General features: G+C 34.6%; 2 protein-coding genes and 2 long non-coding RNA genes across 4 annotated transcripts; 1 reads left to right on the top strand and 3 right to left on the bottom strand.

Moving 5' to 3' along the window:
* Positions 1-533: 533 nt before the first annotated feature.
* Positions 534-2634, bottom strand: LOC123882816. The gene is made up of 2 exons (XR_006799987.1): positions 2357-2634; positions 534-804 (listed from the first exon to the last, which is right to left on the bottom strand). It is a non-coding gene; the product is annotated as an uncharacterized LOC123882816 (long non-coding RNA).
* Positions 2635-6245: 3611 nt separating this feature from the next.
* LOC123882815 lies at positions 6246-8377 on the bottom strand. The gene is made up of 2 exons (XR_006799986.1): positions 8100-8377; positions 6246-6514 (listed from the first exon to the last, which is right to left on the bottom strand). It is a non-coding gene; the product is annotated as an uncharacterized LOC123882815 (long non-coding RNA).
* Positions 8378-17525: 9148 nt separating this feature from the next.
* LOC123886431 lies at positions 17526-17954 on the top strand. The gene has a single exon (XM_045935745.1). The coding sequence runs from the start codon at positions 17526-17528 to the stop codon at positions 17952-17954; it is 429 nt and encodes a 142-aa protein (XP_045791701.1).
* A 1719-nt stretch (positions 17955-19673) lies between these two features.
* LOC123882814 (sugar transport protein 7-like) lies at positions 19674-21893 on the bottom strand (the record flags this gene model as incomplete). Its single annotated transcript, XM_045931415.1, has 3 exons — positions 19674-20142; positions 20494-21120; positions 21489-21893. Coding segments are annotated over 3 exons (1452 nt in total), but the record flags the coding sequence as incomplete, so codon positions are not given.
* Positions 21894-27434: the final 5541 nt, after the last annotated feature.

The raw sequence follows: 27434 nt of genomic DNA, 5'->3' as shown, positions 1-27434 counted from the left end.
TGTTGAAGCCGCTGAATATTCCAGAGAGGAAGCTGGGATAGTTGCTTGCCATTGATAGAGTTTACTTACAATGACAGCTACCATTCTAGCATCGGAATGGAACCGTTTGAAGCCTTGTATGGGAGAAGGTGTAGGACACCTTTGTGTTGGAACGAATCCAGTGAGCGAGTAATGTTGGGGCCTGAAATGATTAGACAGACTACTGAAAAGGTGAAAAGGATTCAGTAGAAAATAAAGGCATCCCAGGATCGACAAAAGAATTATTACGATCAAAAGAAGAGAGCAGTAGAGTTCCGAGAGGGACATCATGTGTTTATGAGAGTGACTGTGATGACATGTGTTGGACGAACTTTGAAGTCCAAAAAAAAGCTAGCTCCGCAGTTTATTGGGTCGTACTATATATTTAAGAGGATAGGGGGCGTGGCCTATCAGATTGCATTGCCACCGCCATCAAATCTTCATGGTGTTTTTTCTAACACCCAAACCCGTTAATTAATTAACTCTGTCTTTATAAAATCTTTTTCGAAAATACGCAGCGGAAAAATTGAAAATCTGATTATAAAGCGCTGGTTTGAATATCACAAAATACAAAATCCTCCGCATCAACACGATGCGTTATAAGTTATACAAAACCAATACTTTTCACCAAGAATAATTCTTATATGAAAACATAAGCAATTACAGAGTAATTTTCTAAAGGAATTTATATATATATATATGTACAAAACCCCTTTTCTCCCCGTGTCACAATCAGAGCGGAGCTTCACCACGCTACTCGGACAAGCTAACATATAACCTGTCAATCTGAATATCTGAACCCCCAAAGGTCCAGCAATTAACACAAAGCAGAGAGTTAGAAAACATAATCGCATATCATACGAGTATAAGAAAGGCCTTACACTTTCGAACTATCATACATATTCTAACTCATACACATACATCAACAAATACGACTACCAATTAATCATTCATTTTATAGTCATGACGGACTCTACACTTGTTCATTTTATAGTCATGACGGACTCTACACTTGTTCATTTTATAGTCATGACGGACTCTACACTTGTACCAAGACACGTTCAACAATTAGCACAAAGCTATTATAAACATCAGACAACACCTTAGTCAATCATATGACATTTATCACTTATCAATTAATATGCACATTTACCCTAATGCATCTAATGCCAATTAATTCACTGTCATGCCATCCCTAGACATGACTAAATGCATGTGGTACCAAGGTGTCTCACCAACGGTGGACCAAGAACAGTTTTATATCTTGCTGGATATGTCGGAACTTACCGAACCATCTTATCTCCCTTGGATAAGCCAACACAGTTTTATATCCTGTTGGATAGCAGCTCTGGACTCATGGATTCATCTAATCCGATCCTCGGCTTCATTATGGACACATAATCCATTTTCGTTATTGGAACCCAAGTTTCCAATGTTCACATACAATCATGAATGCATGTATTTATGCACATATCAACCATATGATATTCTCTAGCTCGAAGCTACTCTTTTACGAATGCGGGAACACAATCCTAACACATTCACTTAACATTACAAATTAATGCCAAAACATCACATTACTCACTTTAAACTGCAACTTATTGCATACACGTTTATCAATCATATAACGATTAACAATAAGCATTAACAGCATCAACATGTATCAACAATCATGTAAGGATACCCTTAAACCATGTTACAAGTGCCTAATTACACTTACAACCATTAACAAAAGTTGCAGGTTCAGTACTGTTCGCTAAGCGAGGCAGTAGCGAACAGGTAGCGAACAATTCGCTAAGCGAAGATCAGTTCGCTGCAGCGAACTACGTCAGAGGATTACAGGTGCATGGCGAACAGGTAGCGAGCTTATGGCGAGCAGGTTCGCGTAGCGAAGCTCCTGTTCGCTTAGCGAACTACACCAGAAAATAAATATCTGTTCTTTAGTTTTCTAAGGCGGTTTAACATTGATTCAGCTCTAAAATTCATTCAAACATGTTATAAATTCTCTTAAACAACAATTCCAAACATATATGATATCAAGGAACATTAATCATCCCTTACAAACCTCCAAATACCTCACAAAATCATGATCATGCCCTTTTCTTGGATTTTAAGCAACTTTCATAAACTTTTCAAACATGATTCAAACACATACATATTTTTCATGGCATCAAGCTAGTGATTAACACATACAAAGTGATGATGAAGAACATCACACTCACATACAAAAGTTTAATTAAAAATCTAAAAAGAAATTGAGTGGGAGAGTTCGGGAATGGAGACATAGACAATCTCCCCTCTCCTTGCCACTCAAGAATCATGAATTCTAATCTCTTACCTTAGAAATTTGATGAATCCTCAAGCTCCTCATGTTCTCGCTCTCATGAGCTCCTCTCTTTCTCAAGCCCTAGCACCGTCTTGCTTTGCTCTCTTGCTTGTCCTAGCTTAGGGATGATGATCTATGAACCTTCATGGTTCCAACAAGCTTCTAATAATTGAATTTGGCTAAGGAATGAAAAATTGGTGATGGAAGGGAAATGATGAAGAAATGTCACGGCCAAAGAAGAGAGAAGAAGAAGAATGAATGAACTTTGTGATTTTTCCCTTGTTCTTATCTCCTTTCCACCTTTATTGACTTTTCTTACCAACCAAGTAGAAGAAAATATCTTCTCCTCCCACTTGCATCATAAAAATCTCATGACAAACCAAGCCCAACACTATTCATTTCTAAGCCCAAATCTTCGCCCCCTCTAGGCCCAACTCACACAATCTCGTTCGCTAACTTACGCTCGCGCAAAATAAATAATCTCCGATTACGAGAAAATTCTTTTGAAAGTCAAACAATAAAATAAAACATATAGAATATATTTTACGAAAAACGGGTCGTTACAACTCTCCCCCACTTAAAATATTTTCGCCCTCGAAAATTGCTCGACTAAGAATAACCCCGGATAAAACTCTCATCCAACTCCCTAATTCCCAACTACAATCTAACCAACGGGTTTCTACCCAGGCTGCTTTAACCAAGACACACAAAACTCTTCCTGCAAATTCGCCCATGATGGCGGCAAAGCAACCAAATATTCAACTTCTTCCAAATCATACCAACAAAAGTTCCAACTCCACGCATTAATAAGTTTGACAAAATTAGTCCATCCCAATCAACACAATCTCGTCTACTCATCAACAATAGATCAAGGGTAGCTAATCCCTCGATTTGTCTATAGATAGTCAACAATCATGATGTCTGTATAAACCATTCTTATCAAACCACCAAAACGTCCACTTAATATCTTACGGCACTCATTGCACCACTCAAAACAAACTCTAATCAGTCTAATACACCTTGAAAAGACGTTTTCGTTGAATACCTTACAACTTTTCAAGTTCCATAAGTCCTCAACTTTTCTTCAATCACTTAATTGCGTCGAATCTTATTCCAATCATTTGATAGACAACACAACCTCAACATTCCTTTGTTGATCAACTCCTCAAATTTTTCTTGACACTTATCAAATTCACCACCTCTAACCGTTAAATTCTTAGATTACGTAACATAACATTTCCAATGTCGCTTTTCCGCCGCGATACCCTTAGCAAAATATTATTTTAAGTCACCCATAGACTCACTGTTGTTTCACCGTCCATGATGAAATTATTCGAAATCCTTTACTCCTTTACCACATGGTATAACTTTACTATTCCAACGGATACGATGTGTCCAACATCTCAAATCTCCACCGACTTTTCCAATAAGTCGTTGTCAATCTCATTCTTACTTCCGAATGTTACAAAACACCCTCTCTGATACTTTCTTATTTCCAAACATCCAAAAATGATACTTCGCTCTCAGTTCCATCTCAACCTCCTAAGGTTTCATCCAACTCCGACACTAATCGTCCGATCATTATCCAAATGAAATTATTTCTTTCTCGACAAACTCTTACAAAATCCATCAAATTGTCACCCCACTTCCATCTTGAAATAACTCTACTACTCATACCATTCTCTACTACTTGATACCCTCACAAGTTTACTAACCCTACTATGGTATCTCTTAATTCCATTCTCATCTACTATGAGAACTCACTTCTTTTCCTTGGTTATACAACACTAATGGTTCTCTAAGCTTAACATCTATATTCTAAGCTTCTCAAATCTTTCCAAGAAATGACTACTCGATTCTAACACACCCAACCGCTATAAATCCTTCCTAGGCTCTTCTCGATCACCTAGTAATTTCATATTCAATCTTGGTGACTATCCAAAAGTTGATTTCCAAACAACCACAGTTCATATCTTGTTGATTCCAACAACATCCTTATTTGTCGCACACAATCCAACTAGTCACGTTCCTTATCGTTCTTCACTGTGACAAACATACTTTTCTCCATTCGATCAGTTCTTATTCGCATCTCGTGACTATCTTAAAGTCATAACATCCTAAAGTTCATCCACACAAAATCTCTATTCCAGTCTTGACTAGTCTCTTCGAACTATTCAAAATGTTTACTTTCCTTAAAGGTTCACTTGCTAATAATTAACAAGTTTAGCTCACACCGATAAAACTCTATAGGTATTCCCACCATTCTTATAACCATCACCTAATCATCACTAGGTTCGCCTACTCTTAACGCACAACGTCTTCTCCGTTTTCCAACAACGGTTTCCATTTAACATCTCTGTTCGTTCCACCATTCCACAATGGTCACATTCTCTTTACGGCTAAACAACTTTAGTTCGACTCATTCTGAATCTTCCGGAATGATCATCCAATATTTCCTCCAAAATACTCTCCAAATAAGAACTTTACTTTCAATCCCTTATCAAATTGACGTCTACTCGTCATTACTCAACTTGTCTGAACGACAACGTCCTACTCCTTCCATTCCATGGTATTGCTTCTGAGAAATTCTTGTAGTTGTCATCCGCCTCTAGTCCATACTCTTTTGTACACTACACGATCTCCAATCGTTTCCAAACGGTCTTCATCTTTCTTAACCAATCTCAGTGTTGATCCCATGACGAACACTTAGTCCAACAACTTCTCATCTAGAAATCCTCACAACTTGCTGTCCAAGTCCCTTCCACTTCGAACAACACTAATCAATCTTGAACAATCTACTTCAAGAGCATCTCCATCCATCCTAACTTCTTCACATTCGAACCGTCTCGGAGAGACACAACTTTCTCCCCCACTTATCTCAAACCCATCTATACTCTTCCACTAGAACTTCCGGTATAAACACCTAGTCATTCTATCGATTCTAAATATATTCTCCCAAAAAGAATCTAGTACCGACAACATTCACATGCGTGTCGCATACAAGGGTAAACGTAAGGCATTAAACCTAGACATCTACACAAATATCCTGTACAGTCCTCTTGACATATACACCACTATGCAAATACATAAGTATTATATTCCCCACATATACTAGTGTAACAACCTTCATACCAACTAGCATACGCAAACACAACAACATGTCAATACATATGTTTATAACTAAAATATATGTAAGACAACAAAACATCCATGTACACAAGACATCGAGTCAAGTACATGCATTACATTTCATTTGCTCGCATACTTACAACATCTACTCAAACATGTATAAAACATAGCATGTTCTCAAACAAGTTCTCATCATGAGAATACATTCACATAGTTCAATTAAAGAACCACACTAAGTACTAGTAATCAATCTACCACATGTTATAAACAAACATATAACAACACACACTAGGATCTACTTACATCCTACTCCTTTCTCACTCTAGTGAAAAATTCATTTTCACTTACTCAAAAGAAAATAATCTTATATTTTCAACAAAATCTTCATCACATGCAGTTTTACATCATGCCGGATCATCAACAATACAGTTTTACATCATGTCGGATCATCAACAATTAGCAATAAGCATCTACAAACCAAAAGTTCAAACCACACAAATTTTTTTTTTTTAAAACTTTAATCATAAAAATACACAACCACTACTTGACTTGATAACTTATAACAATGATAAGTATCAATCGCATCAAGTACACACAACAAGAAAAGACGGACACAACTGGCTCACACGCTCACTCGATCTGACTGCACAGAACGGCTCTGATTGACACATAACCTCACAGTCCGAAGACGACTAGCTCTGATACCACTTTGTAACACCCAAACCCGTTAATTAATTAACTCTGTCTTTATAAAATCTTTTTCGAAAATACGCAGCGGAAAAATTGAAAATCTGATTATAAAGCGCTGGTTTGAATATCACAAAATACAAAATCCTCCGCATCAACACGATGCGTTATAAGTTATACAAAACCAATACTTTTCACCAAGAATAATTCTTATATGAAAACATAAGCAATTACAGAGTAATTTTCTAAAGGAATTTATATATATATATGTACAAAACCCCTTTTCTCCCCGTGTCACAATCAGAGCGGAGCTTCACCACGCTACTCGGACAAGCTAACATATAACCTGTCAATCTGAATATCTGAACCCCCAAAGGTCCAGCAATTAACACAAAGCAGAGAGTTAGAAAACATAATCGCATATCATACGAGTATAAGAAAGGCCTTACACTTTCGAACTATCATACATATTCTAACTCATACACATACATCAACAAATACAACTACCAATTAATCATTCATTTTATAGTCATGACGGACTCTACACTTGTTCATTTTATAGTCATGACGGACTCTACACTTGTTCATTTTATAGTCATGACGGACTCTACACTTGTTCATTTTATAGTCATGACGGACTCTACACTTGTACCAAGACACGTTCAACAATTAGCACAAAGCTATTATAAACATCAGACAACACCTTAGTCAATCATATGACATTTATCACTTATCAATTAATATGCACATTTACCCTAATGCATCTAATGCCAATTAATTCACTGTCATGCCATCCCTAGACATGACTAAATGCATGTGGTACCAAGGTGTCTCACCAACGGTGGACCAAGAACAGTTTTATATCTTGCTGGATATGTCGGAACTTACCGAACCATCTTATCTCCCTTGGATAAGCCAACACAGTTTTATATCCTGTTGGATAGCAGCTCTGGACTCATGGATTCATCTAATCCGATCCTCGGCTTCATTATGGACACATAATCCATTTTCGTTATTGGAACCCAAGTTTCCAATGTTCACATACAATCATGAATGCATGTATTTATGCACATATCAACCATATGATATTCTCTAGCTCGAAGCTACTCTTTTACGAATGCGGGAACACAATCCTAACACATTCACTTAACATTACAAATTAATGCCAAAACATCACATTACTCACTTTAAACTGCAACTTATTGCATACACGTTTATCAATCATATAACGATTAACAATAAGCATTAACAGCATCAACATGTATCAACAATCATGTAAGGATACCCTTAAACCATGTTACAAGTGCCTAATTACACTTACAACCATTAACAAAAGTTGCAAGTTCAGTACTGTTCGCTAAGCGAGGCAGTAGCGAACAGGTAGCGAACAATTCGCTAAGCGAAGATCAGTTCGCTGCAGCGAACTACGTCAGAGGATTACAGGTGCATGGCGAACAGGTAGCGAGCTTATGGCGAGCAGGTTCGCGTAGCGAAGCTCCTGTTCGCTTAGCGAACTACACCAGAAAATAAATATCTGTTCTTTAGTTTTCTAAGGCGGTTTAACATTGATTCAGCTCTAAAATTCATTCAAACATGTTATAAATTCTCTTAAACAACAATTCCAAACATATATGATATCAAGGAACATTAATCATCCCTTACAAACCTCCAAATACCTCACAAAATCATGATCATGCCCTTTTCTTGGATTTTAAGCAACTTTCATAAACTTTTCAAACATGATTCAAACACATACATATTTTTCATGGCATCAAGCTAGTGATTAACACATACAAAGTGATGATGAAGAACATCACACTCACATACAAAAGTTTAATTAAAAATCTAAAAAGAAATTGAGTGGGAGAGTTCGGGAATGGAGACATAGACAATCTCCCCTCTCCTTGCCACTCAAGAATCATGAATTCTAATCTCTTACCTTAGAAATTTGATGAATCCTCAAGCTCCTCATGTTCTAGCTCTCATGAGCTCCTCTCTTTCTCAAGCCCTAGCACCCTCTTGCTTTGCTCTCTTGCTTGTCCTAGCTTAGGGATGATGATCTATGAACCTTCATGGTTCCAACAAGCTTCTAATAATTGAATTTGGCTAAGGAATGAAAAATTGGTGATGGAAGGGAAATGATGAAGAAATGTCACGGCCAAAGAAGAGAGAAGAAGAAGAATGAATGAACTTTGTGATTTTTCCCTTGTTCTTATCTCCTTTCCACCTTTATTGACTTTTCTTACCAACCAAGTAGAAGAAAATATCTTCTCCTCCCACTTGCATCATAAAAATCTCATGACAAACCAAGCCCAACACTATTCATTTCTAAGCCCAAATCTTCGCCCCCTCTAGGCCCAACTCACACAATCTCGTTCGCTAACTTACGCTCGCGCAAAATAAATAATCTCCGATTACGAGAAAATTCTTTTGAAAGTCAAACAATAAAATAAAACATATAGAATATATTTTACGAAAAACGGGTCGTTACATTTTTCAAGTGTTGCAGCTGTGGGAATGTATTTTCGATTTGTCGTACGTGATTTAATCCGATGATGTGCAAGTGAGAAGGTATCTGATCGTGGAATTCGTGTAGTTGCAAATCGAAGATAGAGAGGTGAAGTACCCAAGGAACAAAGAAATCATTACAGTGAAGGTAGTCTAGAGAGGACCTACCAGTATGTATGCTATACGGGAGTTGGAGAGAGTCAGATGAAGAAATTTTATCCAGCGTTGTTTCCTTAAGTAAATTTTCGAGGACGAAAATTCTATAAGTGGGGGAGAGTTGTAACGCCCCAAAAATTAGAATTCATTTTATTTAATTATTTAGTTGTTGTGGTGTTTGACTTGTCGTGGTGTTGATTGACGATGTTTATGTGGTGTTGATTGACGATGTTTATTTAATTATTTTGTGACGAATAATTAAATAATTGATAGATAAAAATAATGACGTTGCTAATTAGAAAATAAAATAAAGAGGTGTTGGGAGCATAGAGGAGGGAGTATGTAGTAGCATATATAGTTTCATGATTTTGATTCCACTCAAAAGGCTCACGCCTAGTTTCTCTGCTTTAGTGGCCTTCAATGACCAATAATTTCATTGCATTGTTGACAATTAAATGGAAATGGAAATCTAGCTCTCTCATTTGATTTGATAGTATTTATACAAATTAAGAGAAATAATTCGGAGTTATTATCATTTATATGCTATGAATGGCATTCTAATTCAAAAGACAAATTGTAACCTTCTTTGATCCCTTTCCATTCCCAACTTGTGATACTTCCATTAGCTAATAGTATCACATACTAGCTATTTGATGTCTCTTTCAAAACTTGTCTCCTTTCTCATCTCAAGTGATCATCATGCTTTATTATAAGCTTCATTCTCCTTCAGTTCAATGGGTGTAAGTTCTCTTTGACGAGTGTCTCTATTCTATTTTCTATTGGTTTTATGAAAAGCCCAATAATGGTCTATTTTCGTTTTTGATAAAGCTGTCACCGTAGAATTTCATTTTCTCCTTCGTTCACCGTCGGACCGCATTCATTTTTGGTCAGCATGTTCACGACACACGGTTCTTCATTTTCAACGGTCGGATCGTCAAAACAATGTCTAGAGTGATCGGAATCCTGGTTCTAATACTGACCACGAATTTAGAGTAAAATTGCTTGGAAGGAAAGCGCTTGAGGTAAGGGAGCTTTATACTCTTGAAACTCTGAATTCAATAGGCATACTTGTTGTGTTTTAAGTTGTTGGTCTGATACTTCCTTTTTCCTATGTTGTTTTACGTGTTGTTATTGTTGTTGATGTTGTGGTGTGTTGTTTGTTTGATTAAATCAGAATTCTTGTGCCTTATTATTAAGTGGTTGAATTGGTGTGATGTTGTTAAACTAAATTCGTGATTGTCATTGAGGATAGATGAATTTCTGAATTCATCAATGAGTAGTTTGGAGTTTTTCTTTTTGAAATAAAAGTAAATAAAACGGATTTTTTTTTAACTCTAATAGATTAAAAGAGGTGTTGTTATGATGTTGTAAGGTCCTAGGATAATTAGGACGGATTTTCTTGGAATGTTTATGAGTCAAAAGAATATCAAATATTGAAGCTTTCAAACAACTTCAATGGAGTTTTTACCAAGAACCCGTATGAACCTTTGTTGTATTTAAAACGTTCGTTCCGATGACTGAATATTAAAACTAATACCATACATCCTTTCTAAATCGAATGACGATCAAAACGATATATAATACGTCGAGTTTCGATGAATATTGAGGGAGAACGAGTCGGGTTAAACCGTGGGTCGCACGACCCGTTCTGCAGAAAAACGGGTTAAAGAGATGATGAACAGTGCGCGAGTGGCCTCGCCCACTCGCAGCACCGGCTCGTGAGAGTGCGTGAGAGCTCAGGAGAGTTCGAAATAGTTTTATTCTTTTTCCATAAAATAGTAAATAATTTTCTTGAAATTTTGGTACCTCTTTGGTAATTTTTGGACACTCGAAGCTATTTGTAATTAATTATTTGGAGTAAAAAGGTGATTAAAAATATTATAATCTTGTGAAAATTTCCCAAAATTTTATGAAGGGTATTTTAAATATTTTGGAACCCTCTGGTATACCCCACTCTCCCTGGTTTTATATGCTATTAAGATTTGAATTTATTTCTTAATTTTTATTAATTAAATTGACTTGAAATTCATACGTTTCGTCGGTAAACTAAATCAAAATGATTTGGGTTATGAGTATTGTTAAAGAGGAGTAATAGGTTGTTGTTTTGGAGATGAGTGAATGATTAATTGAGTTATGAAGTTTTAGTTGGTGTTGTAATCGAAATTGCTAATAATTGTTGTGTATCGGTGTTGTTTTTAAGTCGTTGCTCGTTGATAGTAATTGTGTTGTTTGAATTGCCATTTCGTTGAATAATGATGTTGAGTTACGTGGTTATAACAATGTTGAATTATCTATTTTAATGATGTTGGAGTTGTGCCGAAATTATGATGTTGTAATTGTTATTGTTGTAGTTGCTTATGGACATTGTTTATTGATGTTGTTATAATGATGATGAAGTTGTCTATCGAAGTTGTTAAATGATGTTGCCTATTGACGTTGCTTATTATAACATGACATGCATTCATTCATATGTCTAATGACGTTGCTTATTGAAGTTGTATAAATGATGTTGAAAATGACGTTGCCTAATGAAGTTGAAAATGACGTTGCTTATAATGATGTTGATCCTCTATGATGTAAAACTAGAAATGACGTTGCTATTGGTACCACATGCATGTAGCGAGTCTAGACGCATTGCATGCATTTTAATTATATTTATTTATTTAAATGTTGTTGTTATTTCTCTTTAGTTAATTAACGATTGATGATTGTGGTTGACTGATGAATGTGTGTGGCCATCCGCTTAGGTGGTCTTGTTGTTGTTGTTGTTTATGATGTTGTTAGTTATTGCGTTGTTTTAATTCAGTTACTTTCTTGATGTATTTTGACTCACCTTTACATTCCCCCTTCTGGCTTGGCCCTACGTTGTGCAACCGTAGATTTTTAGGTAGGATACGAATCATAGATGGCGTGTTCGGATCGCTGTTGCTTTGCTATTTATTTGGAGTCGCTCTGTTAGGATGTTGTTGGGAGAAACTTTTATTTAATTATGTTGTTAAATTTTTATAACAATTGAACTGTGTCACTTGATTGAGTAATTTCAATTCGGACTTTGAAACTTATATTATTTTTGTATTTTCCGCTGCATGATTTTTAATCATTTGAGGAATTAGTTAATTGGAGTAAGTGTGACATCCTTATTAAATAAATGAAATTAACTTTTTTTTGAAAATAAAAATAAAGGGGTAAATTAAGGGTGTTACAATCACCGCTAAGTTAGTCACACCAAAAATTACTCACACCTAGTGTCTAATCAAAACGATCTTGTTCTAACTTCATTTTAGAGACAAGATCTCCCCAATGATAACCCAATCACCAACCAAATGCATCGTGGATAATCCCAATCACCAACCAAAAACATAATAAATCAACGGTTAACAAGAAAGAAAATAAACTCAACAAACTATGTATCACAAGAATTCATATACCATTTACGCATATCATAAAAATCGCATATAAACATAAACATATGTTATAAATAAACAAACAACTGAGGACACTCTTACCTTAGCATCCACAACTCTTAAAATTTCTGCAACACGGTCTTCGTTTCCACTACGTCTATACCTTCACAAAATAATTCAAGTTCTACTTACTCTATTCTTACTCAAAGCTTCGGTTTGGTTAATGTATATACGATCACACCTAACTCCTTATAGTTATTTTGTTATCAAAATAGAAGCTTACCTCAAAAACAAAAGTAAAATTTACCCGAAATATAATTTACCCAGTAGAAATATAATTTACTTTTTCATATACTTATTGTTGACATACTGTTTTATAATCAATTACAATGCAATATTATAAAGTGATTATTTTGCTTAGCTTTTAATACCAAATACTCTAACTCAATTCAATGGTTAAAACTAGTACTACTTTAAGAATTTATTTACAATTACCCTTAGGTTTTCATAAAACTGATTTCTTCTAATAATAAAATGGTAACGAGAAAAATAATAGCAAGAGTGAAAGAAAAACATTCTTACTTGGTAATGATGAACTTCTTAAGATCGACTCTAAGGTAAAATTACACTGCGGGTCCTTTATCTTATTTTTTTTTTTAACATTTTGGTCCTTTATCTTTTTTTTGTAGCACTTTGGTCCTTTATGTTTTTTTGTTAACGCTATGGTCCTTTATTATTTATTATTTGTAACATTTAGGTCCTTTATTTTTTATAAATAAATAAGATAAGACCAAAGTGTTACAAAAAAAACACCAAAGTGTTACAAAAAAAAGATAAAGGACCAAAGTGTTACAAATAAAAGATAAAGAACCAAAATGTTACAAAAAGAGATAAAGCACCAAAATGTTACCAAAAAAAAAAAAGATAAAGAACCTTCGGTATAATTTTGCCTCTTTCTTAACTCTTATTTCGTTCACCTATGTTGTTGTTTTCTTTTTCCTCTCTCATTCTCTATTTGGAATGAATAAGGGATGGAAGGGATAATATGAGAGAAGGAAACTGATGCTTATACTACTAATCTCACTACTAACTTCGTTGCTAAATAAAATGACACTAGTGCTAATATAGTGGAAAGTGAAATTGTGATCATGTAAATAGGAAAAGAGGTTACATTTTTTTTTATAATCAAATCATATTATATTATAATATAAGGGGTTATATTTAATTTTCAAGAATATGCTAAAAAAACAATCAGTTTTAGGTACCGTTTAGCCTATTTTTTTTTTCATGTTCTTTTGCATCTCATCTCCTTCTTTGAGCTCTAATCTTGCCATCTTTCTTCATTGACCTTTTTTTTTTGTCAGTCTTGTGTTTTACTGCAAAGCTGAGCCACTGCATCAACACTCCTCATGTCACAATCTCTCTAACTCTCAATTTTGTCTTTTGATTCACAAAAAAAAACCCTAATTTTCTAGATAAATAGAGCTCATTCGGAGCTTGAGAGGAGAGGCGATAGAGTTGAGAAAAATAGCCAAAAAACTCATCTTTTTCATCACTTTTTCAAAAATTCGAAATCCACTAAACCACCTCCAACCTTCAATTTTCTTGAAGCAAATCACTCCAAACACCTCCATAAGCTTGAACCCACAAGAAAAAACGAAGGAAAACCGTCAAGAAAAGCTTACTCAAAGTTCAAAATAACTAATAAAAGAGTGAGAGTTAACCCACCGAAACAAAGCACAAAACAAGTAGGTTTCTAAACGTTTTTTACTCACGAACACCCACTGAAGCTTTTCCAACCCTTGATTTTTTTAACTCGTACAAATGTGAATTTTAAAGTTTTTTTTTTGGTTTCAAAGATTCGAACTTTTTTGAGATACAAACATATTTTGAGAAATATAAGTTTGTTTCCATGATCTACACGAGATTTCGAGTGAAATGGAAGTTTATTTTATGATTTTTTGGTTAAGAATTGATGAAGTTGTTGTTGTACCGTTTTGCTTTTTCATTGTCATCCATGGCTGCTTTGTTCTGTTCTTCGTGCAAGCTTAAAGAGGGTGAGGAAGGAGATGATGAGGTGGCAGCGTTCCATTGGCTGTTAAGTCTCCTTCCTGCGAGCCTTCATTAGTTTAAAACAGGTCTGTTGGATCTGGTGAAAGGCTGAGATCTGTTTGATTATTTTAAAATCCAAGCCATATGACGAATCCGAAGGCCCAGATCTGTGAAGCCTATCGTGCACCCTGATCCTGATGACACTCTGAATCATTTTTGTTCTGTTTGTTTTTTTTTGGACGAACTGGGCTGGGCTTGGTGTTGCAACTTTGCTATTGCCTCGCCCCCAGACTCCAGTTTACACCCCCAGTGGCTGTTTATTTATTTTTTAGAGCTTATTCATATAAGTGCTTATTCAAATAAGAGCTTATTCACATAAGTTATTATTTAAATAAGTGATTATCCATTGGAAATATTATTTGAGTTATTGATTAATTAGTCAATTAATTAAAAACTTGATTAAGTGAGTAACCATTTAAGTTGTTTGATTAAAAGTGCTTAAACTACTAAGTGCTTAAATGGTTAAACACTTAAATAAGTGATTGTTAGTTAAGTGATTAATTAATCAAAAGCTAATATGTTCACGTTTAATGTTTGGATTGCTTACTTGATTTGACACTTTCAAAAACACTTCCTTACTTTAAAAACTCCATAACTCAACTTTTTCTTTCTTAAAATAAACATGATTAAGCAAAATCGACGAGATTAACAAAAGCTTCAGTTGGTACATATACATATATATTGTCTATACTTTGTTTGCTTGGTTTGTTTCTTCTTCGTCTTGCTTAAATTATTCAATACTTAATCAATAAATGGAATGAAAAAGGAAGAGACTGCGTATGACTTTCTCTACCCGAATGGTTTTGAGGCCCTGACGTATGACTCGTGTCTCGGACCATTCTCATTCTCATATCTCTTAATCTTTTCTTTTGATTTCGTTAAATCAAACTAAAACGACTTAAGATTAAAAGGATGAAAAAGGAAGGGACTGACGTATGACTCTCTCTACCTAGATAATTTCGAGGTCCTGACGTATGACTCGTGTCTCGTATTATCCTCATTCTCAAACATTTTCACAAAAACTCCTAAAATCAACTCAACACTCAAACCTTTTTCACTCCCCTCGCGCGCAGTAAAAGTAAAACTTTTTTCATAAAACGGGCGACGTTTTCGTCCTTCCTATGTAACACAAACAATGCTTAAGCCTCTACCGTGCGAGCATACAAGCAGCGTTTAAATACGAGAATGCGACATTCTCCGTAATACAAACAACGCTTAAGCCTCCATTGTGCGAGCATACAAGCAGCGTTTAACTAAGAGAATGCGACTTAGACGTCATGCGTCTGAAAACAACCAACCCACAAACTTTTTTTACCCTGAACTACGAAACCCTGATTTTCCCATTGCACCTGGGAATACGTAGGAGCAGGATTCAACATCTTGTCCGGCACAATAATAAAAAAACAAACATTTTTCCCCATATCCATAATCATATTAATGATAATAAAAACAATCTTTTTTCTATCGATGAAGCAAGAAACAAACATTTAAGCAAACATTAAAAACACATTAAATCAAACAAACAATCTCCCTCTAAAAGGTTCCCGTTGAGTACAACGGATGTAAGGGGTGCTAATACCTTCCTCTTGCATAACCAACTCCTGAACCCATTTCTCACCCCTCAAGGTTTTCTCGATATTTTTCTTTCCCTTCTATGGGATAAATAATATTCGGTGGCAACTCTGTTATTTCTCGAGTGTCCACACTCGGGGATATTTTTCGCGCCGCGACAATAGGTCTTCATTGTGGGAGCGGTTTGGGCGCCTGTTTGAGTTGGCGGAGACCAAATCGCGCACGGTGGCAGAGAAGTTTCATCTAGGGTGGGGGGCAGATGGGGAGGCGTGGGAGTGGTGGAGGCAGTTGAGGGCGTGGGAAGAGGAGATGTTGGGAGAGTGTCAGTCTTTACTTTTTGACATTTTTCTGCAGGATCAGACTATTGATAGGTGGCAGTGGCGCCCAGACCCTGACACAGGCTACACTGTTGGGGGAGTTTATCAGCTTTTGACTTCTCATACCTCTGTGACTTTGGATGATACGGAAAACCTTATTTGACACTCTCAGGTTCCTTTGAAGGTTTCCATCTTTGCGTGGCGTTTATTGTGTGACAGGTTGCCCACGAGAGTAAACCTGGTTACTCGGGGTGTTTTGTCTTCTACAGCTGGCACTTGTGTGTTTTAGATGTGGAGCGGCCGAATTGGCCCATCATTTATTTCTCTCCTTTAGTATTACTGGATCTGTTTGAGACTTAGTTCGCGCGTGGATTGACATTTCTTTGGTGGGTTTCACTACTTTGCGTGATCATTTTGTCCAGTTTATAGCTTCAGCAGGTGGATCTCGAGTGCGTCGGTCCTTTTTGCAGCTTATTTGGCTTACTTGTGTATGGGTGATATGGACAGAGAGAAATCATTGTTTGTTCAAAGGCTCAACAGACACACCTCATCTTTTGTTGGACAAGATCAAGCTTTTCTCTTTTCAGTGGTTGACGACAACGAGTATCACGTTGGCTTCAAATTACCATAGTTGGTGGTCTAGTCCTTTGTTGTGTTTGAGTCTTGTATGATTTGATTATGTTTATATCTTTTTGACTCTTTTGTAAACTGTTATAGTCTACCTCGGTACGTCTTGTGCTGGGGAGGCTGTTTGTGTTAATATATCTCATTTTGGCTTCTTCAAAAAAAAAATTATTACATTAGGCCGTAAAATAAAAATTATTAAGTCCTCGTGAGCTTATCTTAGTTGGTAGGGACATCGCACTATATGTGCAGGAGCTCGGGTTCGAACCCGGAATACTCCACTTATTCACCTTTAAGGTGGATTTTCTAGCCACTAATAAGTAATGAGTGGTTTGAGTAATATGCTACAGGTCATGGGTTCGATCCACAACTCATTATAAAAAAAATAAATCATAAGGATAAAAAATAATTATAAAAATCGGATAAATATTAGGGTCTTACTTTCCACCCACTTTAGTTTGTCCTCAAAACTGCGGGTCTTACATAGGATGCGCGCCAGATGGCAAAAGGAGATCTCTTCATTTTTTTGGATTGGATTGGATTGAGTGGTTTTGATGTTTCGATTGGGTTTGTAATTGTTTATCTGAGCTATTCATTCACTTCTTACTCTATTCTCAACTCCCATATACTATTACTAACTACTACATACTATTTATTTATATTTGAATTTCAATGGGAACCGCGATTCTTGTTCGATCCGACAATTCATCTTCCATTGTCAAATCCCACCGAAACCCTAACCATGTTTCCCGGAAAAAGAAAACTCCGACGGGCGGTCGAAACCCTAATCGTCTCCGTTCAAGCGGCGATCGAAACTGCACGGTTATGAAACACCCGGGATCAAATAATCTTGTGATGGGTCAGGTTAAGATTCTCAAAAGAGGCGAGAAGCTGAATCTCAATAACATTACAACGAAGACTGACGAATGTTACGATTTGGACTTAGGATCAACGGATCGTCTTGGTCCGGATCCTCTGACGGTCAAGAAGCAGGTTTGTCTTCATGATTTCACTCAGGGACTCTATGCAGGTCCGACTTCCGTTTTGTCACCGCCGCCGAGTTTTCTACCTGTTCCCAAATTTCTCTATTTAGCTACTTAATTAATTAATTAATTCATTCATTCATTCTTGATACACAAAAGAACAGAAGAACAGAGCAAAGCTTGTTGGGTTGTTCAAGATTTTCTGAAATGGAGAAAAGGTTTTGAGTTAGTTTAGGTTTGATGGTTAGTACTTAGTGCATTTTTATTAAACGGGTTTTGAAATTAGAATGCAATGCATAGGAAGGTTATGTTTAGGTTTTATTTATATGTTTCTTTACAAAAGGTTATGTTTTGGTATTATTAGTAGTGATATTGGATGATTATTTTGTTGTTATTGTAGTTTGTTTTCAATTGATGTCCATTGCAATATATACACATACTATTATATAGCAGGAATAACATTCTTTGTAAAAGTATCTCAATTATCATTCTCAGGAATGTAATTTTATTGCTTTGCTTGAAAGAAACACCTTTTGGTTTATGAATGAGTTGAACTCTTTGTATGCATAAAGTGGTTTTGGAACAATTACTGGACTATATGTGTTTTTAATGGATGGATTTGTGTACCTCTCCATTCTGGTCTGACAAGTAGAGTTTCGTTTCTTATTATATGTTCTTTACCTTCTCGATTTGTTGTAGTTTGGTTAAGTGATCTTATCTTATAGCATCACAATTCACAACCAAGCAAGTAATCTGAGGATTTAATCGTTTCATAGTTTAAGTTTTACAATTTCTGTTGCTCAAGTGTCTCAAAAGGCGCAGGTATTTTATCCCATCTATTTGCAACAAGTAATTCCTTTGTGGGTGTGTGAATGAGAAAATCTACCCTGTTAATTTTGGTTGCGCTGGTTGATTCTTGGTTTAGTAAATATCCCTATTATGCTTGTCCTTTCTAGTTTGATTGATTGCTACCAGAGTTAGAAAGGTAAGCTTTGTTCAGTTAAATTTCTTCTAGAGTTGAAGCATATCATGCTTCAGTCTTGATATTGCTGAATGGGTCACATAATCCTTGTGTTGTGTTTCATCTTTACATGGTTTCACTGAAGGACATCTATTTTGCATCAGATAAGCTAGGAGTTGAGGCTTAGACAGAAAAAACAAAGAAAAGATTAGATGTTTTGACAGTTGCACTAAAATGGCCATTTTAGTCTGTGGCCACTATTAAGAGGATTTGGATCCTCTCCAATTTTTTCTCCCATGTTGGTCATGTCTGCGTGTATTTGATTTTGAACATGACTTACAATGATATGTTTCTGCTCACTTCTCGATAAATCACTGTGGGATGCTCAAAAAACATAAGATTAACGTGCATGGTTAGAGTCTCCAGTTATGATACTTCTTAATGTTATCAAGATGCACATTTTGTGAGATCAGAAAATTTGATCCTTGGGCATTCAAACAAATCAGTGCTTGGAAACTTTGTTTTTACAATAATTATCTCGAAATTAATATATTAATGTGAATCGATATGAAACTTTTGTTTGTCTTTTGTTACATAAAATTAAAATATAAAATATTTTCTAAAGAAAAATTGTTAGATTCTTCAACATTAAAATTACAATTTATATCACCTGGTGTTTTTGACGTTAACATATGATATACATACTTCTTTTATTACATTGTTGTCTTCAACGCTCTGCTTACAAATAAATTTTGCAAAATACCAATTTAATTCATAAAATTGTAGGCGTTTGACGGTCATGGATGCATAAATTCAATGCATAGATGCTCGTTAAGCAAATTGACAAAGAAACACTTTTTATTAAAGTAATTTATTGCTTAATTTATTACAGCTGTAGTGTAACTTTGATTTAGGAACTGCATAATTACAATGTGTTTTCAGGTAGTATCAATTTCCAGAACCAATGCTTCTTCCACATAAATGCCATCTCTTCAATTGGAATACCTTTGGTTTCAGGCAAGAACAGAAAAACAAATATGGTCATGAGGGAAATCCAGCCAGCAAAAAATAGAAAGATTCCAAACTTGAATGCGCAGAGAAGAGCAAGGAACGCCTGAGCAATTATGAAAGTGAACAAAAGGTTTACAGCAACTGTGATACTCTGCCCTGCTGAACGGATTTCCAATGGAAAGATCTCACTTGGGACTGTCCACCCAAGCGGGCCCCACGACCATCCAAATGCTACAACAAATAGGCAAACCACAACTACAACCAATATCGAATAGCTTTTCGACAGTTCTTGGTTGTCCCCAAACTTGACTCCAAGAATTATTGCAACTATAATCTGCTCATGTGAAACATGAAAGTAAAGTAAGTTACCCTGCAAAATGTAGTTAGTTGGATCTCTTCTCAGAAAATAAACATTTATAAAACCCTTTTTCTCAAGAGTTTTGACCTATGTAGTACCGATATTTCTTATTGAAAGCGTATTCGGTATTCGCCACTTCTTGGTTTTAGACACCAACACATATGATTACATTCATTGAATTTCATCAATTTAAATTATTACCAATTTAACACTGTCTATGTGTAAGAGTTGCGTCTAATGCATCCTAAGCTATTAATTAGAATTATTTCAAAATGACCATGATCTTTTTAATATGTTTAGAATCTATTCTTAGAATTATTTTCTCACCTGGCATGTGATCATTTGTATTCCACCACTTATAAGAAGAACTCTTCTTCCCAACTTATCAACTGTTGCAATGGAAATGAATGTTGAGCAAGCAAGAACACCTCCCGTCAAAGCTGAGGAATAGAGTGATGCATCACCTCCGAATCCCATGCTTTGAAACAATACTGGAGCATAGAATAGAATGGAATTTATGCCAGTCAAGATCTGTGTAGTTGGCATGACAATTGCCATCACCAACTCTGGCCTATACCTTCTTTTAAGGATGTTACGAAACGGGTCCTTTATTGAGTTTGCCAACTCGCTTGCTTCAACCATATCTTGAAACTCCGCGTCAACCTCGCTAGTTCCTCGGATTTTTTCTAGGAGCTTCCTTCCTCTTTCATTTGATCCTCGTTCTATTAAGCTATTTGGAGTCTCAGGTAGAAATATACCTCCTATCGTCATCAAAAGAGCAGGTATTGCAGCCAATCCTAGGGACAACCTCCATCCCCAAGGTTTAATCTTCTGTGTTCCATAATTCACCATGTTGGCTGTGAAAATTCCAAAAGTTGTTGCCACTTGAAACATCATGTTCATTCCTCCTCTCAGGTGTGTCGGTGCCATCTCTGACAAATAAAGCGGAATTGCCTTCAAAAGAAGTATGAGGGGAGTAGCTCAAGTAATTTGTCAACTTTTAAGGTATAACTCGATTTATCTTCTAACTCAAACATAGATTGTTTCCATCACATTACTATGTTTCCTTTCCTGTAAATTTTTATGAATTCAAATTAACATTTACTCTATTATTATTAACACTTACAACCTTCAAACCTTTTTATATTTATTTGGATAGTCTCTGTTCAGGCTTTAAGGAGGAAAAAGTTAGTTTCTTCCAATAGAAATATAACAGGTTTTTAAACCAGAAAAGGAAATAAAAGTTTTTATCTGATAAGGATTGATCATCACAGTTTAACCCTTTTGAGAATTGATGATAGATTACAGAAATGTGTTATTACCTGATTTCCAAATCCGATGCCAATGCCAAGCATAACACGGCCCAAGATCAGCATTGCTAGGTTAACTGCTGAAGCATTCAGGGCTGATCCAATGAGAAAGCTGATACCACCACCAATGATACTTGCCCGACGTCCATACTTCCTTGTAATTGGAGATGCAATCAGGGATGCAACTAAACCAGCAATGTATAGAGAAGAGGTAAATGCGGCAAGGCCCTGATTGTCGTACTTGCAGTAATTGTTTTCATGTGCATGTTTTTTTTGTCTGTATACCGCAGGGAAGAATTCTTCAAGGAAGTCATCCATGGAAGTCACCCCACCTGTTAACCATATAGCATGATAATCAGAAAAAATATGAGCACAAGTGTTGTAGAATTGGTCAAAAATGAAATGGATGTAACTTTGTTAAAAAAATATCAATCTACTAACAATAAAACTAACATATGAGTTCATCAAAATATTCTAGATAATCTAAATATATCTTTTTAAGTATTGTATTTTTATATCAATTAGGATAAAGAAATATTTTTCCCTTCCTCATTTCATCACAATACGAGTTCTCAAGCTTATTTTACAACTAATTAAAGTAGTTGGGGCTGCATGTTGCGTTTGTCAATGCAGCTTTCCTATAATTACATGCTTTTTCCTGATTTTACAGTGTACAAATTTACATGCTTTGTGATTGATAATAAAGTGGTTTATTATATAAACCGTTTATATATGATTTGAAGGAATCACTTTGTTCCCCTCTGTTGAACCAAACAGACCCTTAGTGGAATAAACTCTTTCTCTTTTCACAAAACCCAAATTTGTAATTTTTCTTGATATGCAACCATTTGAAAATTGAAACTTTAAAGAGACCCAAAGGATAAGGAAAATAAACTCTCACACTAGGTTGCTAGGTGCGGGTACTGGTACCCAAATAATGCATCTTTTTTTTTATATTTATTAGACTGAAATAAATTTCCCCTTTTGTTTTATAAGCAAATAAATTTCCCCTTTGTTCAAAATAAAATTGGTGGGACCAACACACATTTATTGCTTCTTATCATGTGCATAAAGTGCACAAGTTAACATTGCCCAAATATATAATATGAAAGAAAAATTAAAGATTATACTTTCAATATATTGTTAGAATTTCACTGATAATTTTTAATCCGTTAAATGAATTTTACTATCAAGATCATAAAAGTATAAATCTATGTTAAAATTTAATTATATAATTATTTATTTTATTTATTTTAACACGCACGCACACACACGTGAGTGTACGCACGCACATACACACACTAAGCAAAAAAAAAATATTACCGATAGAATTTTTATGCCTTGTGCAGGCGCTCCTCTCGAACACCCTCTGACACAAATATAATAAAAAATTAAGTCCCTATTGAATACCGCCACACCATGTAGAGGAAGTAAAAATGGAATGGTCAAAGTGTGGCATTTTGTTAGATAATTTTTCATGTGTGGCAAATTGATATTTTTCCTTTTAAATTGATATTATTATTCGTCTAATAATAATAACAAAAGAAAACTATTAACTATCTACTTAAAGGGAGCTCAAGAAGAAGATCAGCATATATATACCTTGTTGAACAGAATGCCCCAACAAGTCTTTGGAGCGGAATTGGAAATCATAAATTAAGGAACTAAATGATAGTAAAATAAACGCGGTGACAATTTGACGGATCAACATGGTGATTTGACCAATTTACCTATTTACCCATAACTTTCTTCTTCTGAAACCCACAACAACACAGGTATATGAAACCCACAACAACACAAATATGGAGAAATTGTAGAATGAGAAAAGGATATTGAGATATTAGAGAACCAAATGAGCACTAAGAGAAGAAATCTGTTAAGACAAATGATGAATATCATCAGTTTGAAATTAAACAATAAATTTGTTAAGCAAATAAATGTCCCCTTTTTTTTTATAAGCAAATAAATTTCCCCTTTGTTCAGAATAAAATAGGTGGGACCAACACACATTTATTGCTTCTTATCATGTGCATAAAGTGCACAAGTTAACATTGCCCAAATATATAATATGAAAGAAAAATTAAAGATTATACTTTCAATATATTGTTAGAATTTCACTGATAATTTTTAACCCGTTAAATGAATTTTACTATCAAGATCATAAAAGTATAAATCTATGTTAAAATTTAATTATGTAATTATTTATTTTAACACGCACGCACACGTGAGTGTACGCACGCACATACACACACTAAGCAAAAAAAAATATTACCGATAAAATTTTGATGCCATGTGCAGGCGCTCCTATTGAACACCCTCTGACACAAATATAATAAAAAATTAAGTCCCTATTGAATACCGCCACACCATGTAGAGGAAGTAAAAATGGAATGGTCAAAGTGTGGCATTTTGTTAGATAATTTTTCATGTGTGGCAAATTGGTATTTTTCCTTTTAAATTGATATTATTATTCGTCTAATAATAATAACAAAAGAAAACTATTAACTATCTACTTAAAGGGAGCTCAAGAAGAAGATCAGCATATATATACCTTTTTGAACAGAATGCCCCAGCAAGTCTTTGGAGCGGAATTGGAAATCATAAATTAAGTAACTAAATGATAGTAAAATAAACGCGGTGACAATTTGACGGATCAACATGGTGATTTGACCAATTTACCTATTTACCCATAACTTTCTTCTTCTGAAACCCACAACAACACAGGTATATGAAACCCACAACAACACAAATATGGAGAAATTGTAGAGTGAGAAAAGGATATTGAGATATTAGAGAACCAAATGAGCACTAAGAGAAGAAATCTGTTAAGACAAATGATGAATATCATCAGTTTGAAATTAAACAATAAATTTGTTAAGCAAATAAATGTCCCCCTTTTTTTTTATAAGCAAATAAATTTCCCCTTTGTTCAGAATAAAATAGGTGGGACCAACACACATTTATTGCTTCTTATCATGTGCATAAAGTGCACAAGTTAACATTGCCCAAATATATAATATGAAAGAAAAATTAAAGATTATACTTTCAATATATTGTTAGAATTTCACTGATAATTTTTAACCCGTTAAATGAATTTTACTATCAAGATCATAAAAGTATAAATCTATGTTAAAATTTAATTATATAATTATTTATTTTAACACACACGCACACGTGAGTGTACGCACGCACATACACACACTAAGCAAAAAAAAAATATTACCGATAAAATTTTGATGCCATGTGCAGGCGCTCCTATTGAACACCCTCTGACACAAATATAATAAAAAATTAAGTCCCTATTAAATACCGCCACACCCTGTAGAGGAAGTAAAAATGGAATGGTCAAAGTGTGGCATTTTGTTAGATAATTTTTCATGTGTGGCAAATTGGTATTTTTCCTTTTAAATTGATATTATTATTCATCTAATAATAATAACAAAAGAAAACTATTAACTATCTACTTAAAGGGAGCTCAAGAAGAAGATCAGCATATATATACCTTGTTGAACAGAATGCCCCAGCAAGTCTTTGGAGTGGAATTGGAAATCATAAATTAAGTAACTAAATGATAGTAAAATAAACGCGGTGACAATTTGACGGATCAACATGGTGATTTGACCAATTTACCTATTTACCCATAACTTTCTTCTTCTGAAACCCACAACAACACAGGTATATGAAACCCACAACAACACAAATATGGAGAAATTGTAGAGTGAGAAAAGGATATTGAGATATTAGAGAACCAAATGAGCACTAAGAGAAGAAATCTGTTAAGACAAATGATGAATATCATCAGTTTGAAATTAAACAATAAATTTGTTAAGCAAATAAATTTCCTCTTTTTTTTTTATAAGCAAATAAATTTCCCCTTTGTTCAGAATAAAATAGGTGGGACCAACACACATTTATTGCTTCTTATCATGTGCATAAGGTGCACAAGTTAACATTGCCCATATATATAATATGAAAGAAAAATTAAAGATGATATTTTAAATATATTGTTAGAATTTCACTGATAATTTTTAATTCTTTAAATGGATTTAACTATCAAGATCATAAGAGTATAAATCTATTTTAAAATTTAATTATATAATTATTTATTTTATTTATTTAAACACGCACGCACGCACACGTGAGTGTACGCACGCACATACACACACTAAGCAAAAAAAAAATATTACCGATAAAATTTTGATGCCATGTGCAGGCGCTCCTATTGAACACCCTTTGACACAAATATAATAAAAAATTAAGTCCCTATTAAATACCGCCACACCATGTAGAGGAAGTAAAAATGGAATGGTCAAAGTGTGGCATTTTGTTAGATAATTTTTCATGTGTGGCAAATTGGTATTTTTCCTTTTAAATTGATATTATTATTCGTCTAATAATAATAACAAAAGAAAACTATTAACTATCTACTTAAAGGGAGCTCAAGAAGAAGATCAGCATATATATACCTTGTTGAACAGAATGCCCCAGCAAGTCTTTGGAGTGGAATTGGAAATCATAAATTAAGTAACTAAATGATAGTAAAATAAACGCGGTGACAATTTGACGGATCAACATGGTGATTTGACCAATTTACCTATTTACCCATAACTTTCTTCTTCTGAAACCCACAACAACACAGGTATATGAAACCCACAATAACACAAATATGGAGAAATTGTAGAATGAGAAAAGGATATTGAGATATTAGAGAACCAAATGAGCACTAAGAGAAGAAATCTGTTAAGACAAATGATGAATATCATCAGTTTGAAATTAAACAATAAATCTGTTAAGCAAATAAATTTCCTCTTTTTTTTTTATAAGCAAGTAAATTTCCCCTTTGTTCAGAATAAAATAGGTGGGACCAACACACATTTATTGCTTCTTATCATGTGCATAAGGTGCACAAGTTAACATTGCCCATATATATAATATGAAAGAAAAATTAAAGATGATATTTTAAATATATTGTTAGAATTTCACTGATAATTTTTAATTCTTTAAATGGATTTAACTATCAAGATCATAAGAGTATAAATCTATTTTAAAATTTAATTAAATAATTATTTATTTTATTTATTTAAACACGCACGCACGCACACCCGAGTGTGCGCACGCACATACACACACTAAGCAAAAAAAAAATACTACCGATAAAATTTTGATGCCATGTGCAGGCGCTCCTATTGAACACCCTCTGACACAAATATAATAAAAAATTAAGTCCCTATTGAATACCGCCACACCATGTAGAGGAAGTAAAAATGGAATGGTCAAAGTGTAGCATTTTGTTAGATAATTTTTCATGTGTGGCAAATTGGTATTTTTCCTTTTAAATTGATATTATTATTCGTCTAATAATAATAACAAAAGAAAACTATTAACTATCTACTTAAAGGGAGCTCAAGAAGAAGATCAGCATATATATACCTTGTTGAACAGAATGCCCCAGCAAGTCTTTGGAGCGGAATTGGAAATCATAAATTAAGTAACTAAATGATAGTAAAATAAACGCGGTGACAATTTGACGGATCAACATGGTGATTTGACCAATTTACCTATTTACCCATAACTTTCTTCTTCTGAAACCCACAACAACACAGGTATATGAAACCCACAACAACACAAATATGGAGAAATTGTAGAATGAGAAAAGGATATTGAGATATTAGAGAACCAAATGCGCACTAAGAGAAGAAATCTGTTAAGACAAATGATGAATATCATCAGTTTGAAATTAAACAATAAATCTGTTAAGCAAATAAATTTCCCCTTTTTTTTATAAGCAAGTAAATTTCCCCTTTGTTCAGAATAAAATAGGTGGGACCAACACACATTTATTGTTTCTTATCATGTGCATAAGGTGCACAAGTTAACATTGCCCATATATATATAATATGAAAGAAAAATTAAAGATGATATTTTAAATATATTGTTAGAATTTCACTGATAATTTTT

Source organism: Trifolium pratense, linkage group LG5 (assembly GCF_020283565.1).
Source record: "Trifolium pratense cultivar HEN17-A07 linkage group LG5, ARS_RC_1.1, whole genome shotgun sequence".
Classification (NCBI taxonomy): domain Eukaryota; kingdom Viridiplantae; phylum Streptophyta; class Magnoliopsida; order Fabales; family Fabaceae; genus Trifolium; species Trifolium pratense.
This window is presented reverse-complemented; position numbering and strand designations above follow the sequence as displayed.